Source organism: Salvelinus namaycush, chromosome 8 (assembly GCF_016432855.1).
Source record: "Salvelinus namaycush isolate Seneca chromosome 8, SaNama_1.0, whole genome shotgun sequence".
Lineage (NCBI taxonomy): Eukaryota > Metazoa > Chordata > Actinopteri > Salmoniformes > Salmonidae > Salvelinus > Salvelinus namaycush.
In genome coordinates this window covers 38,173,474-38,180,264 of record NC_052314.1, presented here as the reverse complement: position 1 = coordinate 38,180,264, position 6,791 = coordinate 38,173,474, and the positions used below count along the sequence as shown (strand labels likewise).

Genomic DNA, 6,791 nt, shown 5'->3' with positions numbered 1-6,791 from the left:
GAGGATAGAAAATGACGATGAGAACTTTCATACTGTGAAGTGAGTCAACTATGGAAATGCAATGAGCCATTACTAGCCTAATAGTGTGGAATTGTGTAGAGGTGGATCATACAAACTATGCATGGTTGATGACCTTCCATTCTAACATTAGATCTATAGACTTGTGATAGCAGTATAAACTGATGCCTATGGGATTCAGCTCTGTGGGCTAAAATTATCTGGAGTCATGCAGACGACCCAGGTTCTATTCTATTCTAGAATAAGTATATTCTAGACTTCAGAGAGGTTGGGTTAAATGTGGAAGACACATTTCGGTTGAATGCATTCAGTTATGCAACTGACTACGTATCTCCTTTACCTTTCATGTTTCAGCCACTTACATATGATATGGTTGCAATTGTAAATGATTCGTCTAACTCACAATAGAAAACTACAGGTACCAGATTCCCAAGTGTTACCCAGTTCCTGCGCACAAGTCATCCGCATTTTTTCTTCTTGACGTGTCGGGGAGGTGCTGAGAAATAGGGCGTTGAGGCAGCTCCTCCATTCATTCGCAGAGAAAAACCCGTTCTTAAAGACGCAGACAAGCTACTGTCCCTTGGGAACAGAAAAAAAAACATTTTCTGACTTGGTTTGAGTGAACTACGTTCTATATTACGCATACGTTTTGCAGGACACGGGCATAAATCGAAGGTGAGGAGTGATTGTGGGCATCGGTGAGGTAGGCCTACATCGCTTGACTGTTGCCCCGTTATGTTAGTTTTTTTCGCCAAAGTTTAAATCCTCCATCTGTACAATCAGACATCTGGAAAGTTCGATTTCTCTAGCTGATTGGATGAATGAGGCTCTTTAACAATTCCGTTTTTCTGTAGCCTTTTTAAGTCGTAACCAATTCGGGAAAATGGGCAAATAAGTTAGATTCAGTGTAATAAACTGTTGATATACTGTCCCTGTTAACTCAAAACGAGCAGAAAGTATCTGTTGACGGACTTTGATAATAAGGTGCACAGTGTACACCATGGGCAACATTGAAAGATGCTTAGGCCTATCAATGTTTCATTGAAGGAAGCAGGTATAGGCTATAGCAACCCTGGACTTATTTATTTTGTCTCCTCCAGACACAGATACAGTCCGTGGTGTTGCAGGCTATAGTGGAGGATGGCCAAACTGTTCCGAGCGGTGATCATGGGTCCACCAGGCTCGGGAAAGGGGACCATATCCGAGAGAATTGCTCAAAGATTTGGCCTGACACGTCTGTCCAGTGGCGACTTTGTTCGGGAGAATATAGCTGCGAATACAGGTAGGCCTATTCTTGATAAATAATTAGACATTTATCTATTTATTGTTAACCATTTATTTATCTGTTTTTTGATTTCATAATTTCATACAATATTATTTGCTATTGTTTTTTTGCCACATATTTGTCATCCTCAGCGGGTTGGTAGAAACGGTCAGATTTTCCGGGATACAGTGTCCTCAACCTATCTTAAAATATTAATGATACTAATTATTATTGTTAGTATTATTTCAACCTAGCTTACTTTTCCCCTGAAAACTGGGATGGGGGACCCGCTCAAGCGTTTATTTTACCTCTGCTATGTTTTAGGTTACATATTTGTTCATGTTAGCCTATCGTAGCCTAACTAGCCTTCACCTCCAGTAGTCTAAACCATAAACTTTGTAAACCCGACTACCTTAGGAAAATCTGAATGGACACAATGAATCTTATGCTGTGGCTTTATGTTTATGTTATTCTAGCCCCTGTAACGACATTGTCATGATCCAGTTTGGTCAGTAGGTCATTCAATGACATTAATCATTTATTGATGATTTTAGTTTAGAGGTGTCTGGAGATCTTTCTGAGATGTGCTACGTGACTCACTGCTGTAAAGAAAGCAATAAAAAAAGGGGGGGGGGGAAGAAAACAGGGTGAATGGGTAATCGTTGAGGTGTTAAAGCTACAGAGGGCATTCCTGTCTGGGTTTGCTCTGCCCCCCTACCTCTAGCCAAAAGTCCACCTCTTTTACTAGACATTCCATGTGTAACTCTGTGTTGTTGTATGTGTCGAATTGCTATGCTTTATCTTGGCCAGGTCGCAGTTGCAAATGAGAACCTGTTCTCAACTAGTCTACCTGGTTAAAAAAAATAATTGGGAATTGATGACTCCTCCTTCTCTTCCTCCTCCTCATTATTTCCCTCCCTCCCTCCACAGACGCTGGTGTTCTGGCTAAGACCTACATAGAGAGGGGTCTGCTGGTGCCGGACCATGTGATGACCCGGCTCCTACTTCCCAGGCTGGAGGAGATGACCCGCCACAGCTGGCTGATGGATGGTAAGACCACACACACACACACACACACACACACACACATACTAACACCTTGAAATGCACATGCACTTTTTTGCAACTGCGTAGAGAAAGCAAGAACATAGAGAGGGCGAATGAATTGGCAAACAACCAAAAACACATGAGCACAGTAAGGTATCATGAAACATTGACTGTACAGGTTTGTGTCTGACCCAGAAACAAGCTGAAACAGGCCAGTCAGGCAGCAGGCCAAGGTTTGTAAACAGTAGTGCAGGTTTACACCCTCTGAAAGCAGCTATTAACTAGTCTCACTGCCAGGCCAGAAGAACCAACAGTAAATACTGTATTTACAGTATGTCTACCAGTCCATATCAGTGTAGGTTAAAGGGAAACAGATATGGATGTTGTGTTTGTATTGTTTACATAACGATATGACCTTCATGATGTCACACAAAATACTGTACATAAATATTTTCCATTAAGTTGTTGTGCAGGAGCAATGTGAGATTCACATGCACGCACGCACACACACACACACACACACACACACACACACCCCTCAGTCTCCGTGCTTCATCTCTCAACTCTCCCCAGGGTTTCCCCATACCCTGGCCCAGGCCAAGGCCCTGAACAGTACCTGTGACTTGGACCTGGTCATCAGCCTCAACATTCCCTATGAGACCCTGAAGGAGAGGCTGAGTGAACGCTGGATCCACCCAGCCAGCGGCAGGGTCTACAACATGGGCTTCAACCCTCCACACGTACAAGTCAGAAAACATTGTTTTTCTCCCTTTTTTGTCACCATTATTATCGCCATTACACATGTTTAGTCTTTCCGGTTAGTCTGTCTGTTCCCACAGAACCAAACATTGAGCCAGAGTTTCCCAAACTCGGTCCTTGGGCTGGCCCCCCTGGTTGGGCGGGCCCCCTGGTTGCACTACACAGCTGAGTAAAATCATAAACTTAGGACTGAGTTTGGGAAAGCCTGCACTAAGCAATGGTTGCTATGAAACCGTTTTGTTGATTTTAGTTAGACCAAATATAACCTTCTCCCTAGTCTATTGAAGTTTATTCCGCAAGACCAAATATAAAATAATTATAATGAATGGGTATTCAGAAGGCTCTGAAAATACGGTAACAGATTATTATATTCCTAACTCTTGTATTTGTGAATTATCAGTTATATCTTGGAATAGTGTGTCGAATGTGTGGGGTTCAAGACAACTCTCTATGAGCTGTGTACAGTTTTCATGGGTTTATGTCATTGATATAATAATAATTCAGTTGTCATGGTTCTGTTGTCCCCCCCAGGGCAGGGATGACATCAGCGGGGAGCCTTTGATCCAGCATGATGATGACAAACCAGAGGCTCTAGTGGCCAGACTGAGACACTACAAGGACGTGGCCAAGCCCATCATAGATCTGTATAAGTACGTCCACACTTCACTTCACATTTTTAAAAGCATTGTGTAAATTGCTTGCCCTGACTATCCTGTATACAGTACTCAGAAATACTGAGTGCCAATGTCGTCACAATATTATTCTAATGTTCTTACAATATAAAGTAATTATGCTACATGGTATTTATGCAACTTTACATGTAAAGTGTGTCCTCCCCAGGTCAAAGGGCATCCTGCACACGTTCTCAGGCACAGAGACAGACCGGATCTGGCCTTACATCAACTCTCTCCTCAGCACCAAGATCCCCGGCACATTACAGGCAGACACACAATGTATCCCAATGCCCTGAGGAGAGCAGAGGGGACGCATCAGACGCAAAGGCCATGCACCAGGGGATACTAATTTTAGATAGTGAAGACGCTGGTTGAGAACATGGCTGCAAGACAAGACTATTGCTAGATGTTAGGAGCCATTAGCTTGGCAGTTATATCAGTCCCAAAACATGTTTGAAAATACAATCTTATGCACTACATGAATCAGTGGTGCATAGCTTCGGTCCTCAAGGGCTGCAGTGTATGAAGGTTTTCGTCCTTACCTTTTAACCAGAGACTGATTTCCATTTCCCAGATAGTAAGTTTAAAGTCCCAGGGATGAAACGGAAATCAGCAGGACTGCAGAACATGAGGGCCTGAGTTGCGCAACTCTAAATATGCCTTCCAAAGACTGTAAAACGAGCTTGATACTCCTATAGCACCTAAGGGTAGAGAACTGTTGATTTCTGTATATCTGATTTATCTTTCATTTCGACTGAAATTACTATTGTGGACATTGTCTTGTAAACAGCACACTCTATATTTTGGCCTAATTTTTAGAGTTCCATCAGATGAAGAGTTTCATCTTTATCAAATGATTTTGGATTACATAAATGTGTTTTTCTTTTGTTTAATTTGAAACCGTTTTGTTGATTTTAGTTAGACCAAATATAACCTTCTCCCTAGTCTATTGAAGTTTAGTCCGCAAGACTAGATCAAATATAAAACAATTATAATGAATGGGTATATAATTTTATTAAAAAGGACCAAAGATTTGAATGTGGCCAAAGATAAATGGTAGAATTATATTCAAAGGAGCCAGAATTATATTCAAAGAGCCAGAGGCCTTAACCTTTCTAATGACTTGTTGAAAAGTTTATGAGTGTTTTAACCAATTGAAAGTGTAATGCATCTGAATTGCTGTATCGGAAAAGGGATGAGTGTGGTTAGTGGTTGGACAGTGTTTGTGGGAGGATGTGTCTTGTGTCTGTCTCCCTTTTAGATTTCAATAACACAATATGCAAATAGTCACTGGTGTAAACTGTAATAGGCCCAGTATAAATATGGCAAGCCCATTGTGGTGAACGAGTGGTTAGGAAAGCTTTTCATACGCTGTGTGTTATGTGCAACACTGAATGTTTTCTGTCCAAAAGTAATTTGGCTGTCCAAAATCTACCATATTCCAAGAAAAATACAATTCTTTTCTCAGAATTTCCTTTCAGTTGTTTTACTCTCAAGGCCAAACAGTAGTTCCAGGCAACATGCCTACTATGAATATAAACTAAATGTTTCCCTTTCAAAGCGAAAGTCCTGTAAGTTTCAGCTGCATTCCCTGAATATTATTTTTGTTCATAACATGTGTTCTTTATAGGAGACTGATAGGTTTCTACTATGAGTATTGTGTGGGAATGCCACTGCAGACATATTTGGTAGGCTATCATAGAAATCTATAGGGTGCATCTGCATCACTGCAGTGATGCAGCATCTGTATCTACAGTGCATTCGGAAAGTATACAGACCCCTTAACTTTTTACACATTTTGTTACATTACAGCCTTATTTTAAAATTGATTAAATTGTTTCCCCCACCTCTCATCAATCTACACACAATACCCGATAATGACAAAGCAAAAACAGGTTTTTATAAATGTTTGCAAATGTATTTTAAGAAAACAACTGAAATATCATATTTACATAAATATTCAGACCCTTTACTCAGTACTTTGTTGAAGCACCTTTAGCAGTGATTACAGCCTCGAGTCTTATTGGGTATGACTCTACAAGCTTGGCACACCTGTATTTGGGGAGTTTCTCACATTCTTCTCTGCAGATCCTCTCAAACTCTGTCAGGTTGGATGGTGAGTGTCGCTGCACAGCTCTTTTCAGGTCTCTCCAGAGATGTTCGGTCGGTTTCAAGTCCGGGCTCTGGCTGGGCCACTCAAGGACATTCAGAGACTTGTACCGAATCCACTCCTGCATTGTCTTGGCTGTGTGCTTATGGTTGTTGTCCTGTTGGAAGGTGAACCTTCGCCCAGTCTGAGGTCCTGAGCGCTCTGGAGCAGATTTTCATCATGGATCTCTCTGCTCCGTTTATCTTTCCCGCGATCCTGACTAATCTACCAGTCCCTGCCACTGAAAACCATCTCCACAGCATGATGCTGCCACAACCATGCTTCACCGTAGTGATGGTGCCAGGTTTCCTCCAGACGTGACACTTGGCATTAGGCCAAAAAGTTCAATCTTGCTTTCATTAAACCAGAGAATTTTGTTTCTCATGGTCTGGGAGTCTTTAGGTGCCTTGGCAAACTCCAAGTGGGCTGTCATGTGCCTTTTACTGAGGAGTGGCTTCTGTCTTGCCACTCTACCATAAAGGTCTGATTGGTGGAGTGCTGCAGAGATGGTTGTCCTTCTGTGGAGAAAGTTCTCCCATCTCCACAGAGGAACTTTGGAACTCTGTCAGAGTGACCATCGGGTTCTTTGTCACCTCCCTGACCAAGGCCCTTCTCCCCCGATTGCTCAGTTTGGCAGGGCGGACAGCTCTAGGAAGAGTCTTGGTGGATCCAAACTTCTTTCATTTAAGAATGATGGAGGCCACTGTGTTCTTGGGGACATTCAATGCTGCAGAATGTTTTTGGTATACCTCCCCAGATCTGTGCCTTGACATAATCCTGTCTCAGAGCTCTACGGACAATTCCATCGACCCCATAGCTTGGTTTTTGCTCTGACACGCACTGTCAGCTGTGGGATGTTATATAGACAGGTGTGTGCTTT

The 6,791-nt window shown here is 42.2% G+C and overlaps 1 protein-coding gene across 1 annotated transcript; it reads left to right on the top strand.

Annotated features, from left to right (window-relative positions):
* Positions 1–394: 394 nt before the first annotated feature.
* Positions 395–5,232, top strand: LOC120052656 (adenylate kinase 4, mitochondrial-like). Its single transcript, XM_038999701.1, has 6 exons — positions 395–693; positions 1,119–1,300; positions 2,213–2,332; positions 2,903–3,075; positions 3,620–3,738; positions 3,929–5,232. The coding sequence occupies exons 2-6, from the start codon at positions 1,159–1,161 to the stop codon at positions 4,056–4,058; spliced, it is 684 nt and encodes a 227-aa protein (XP_038855629.1). The 5' UTR covers positions 395–693; positions 1,119–1,158; the 3' UTR covers positions 4,059–5,232.
* The last annotated feature ends 1,559 nt before the right edge of the window (positions 5,233–6,791 follow it).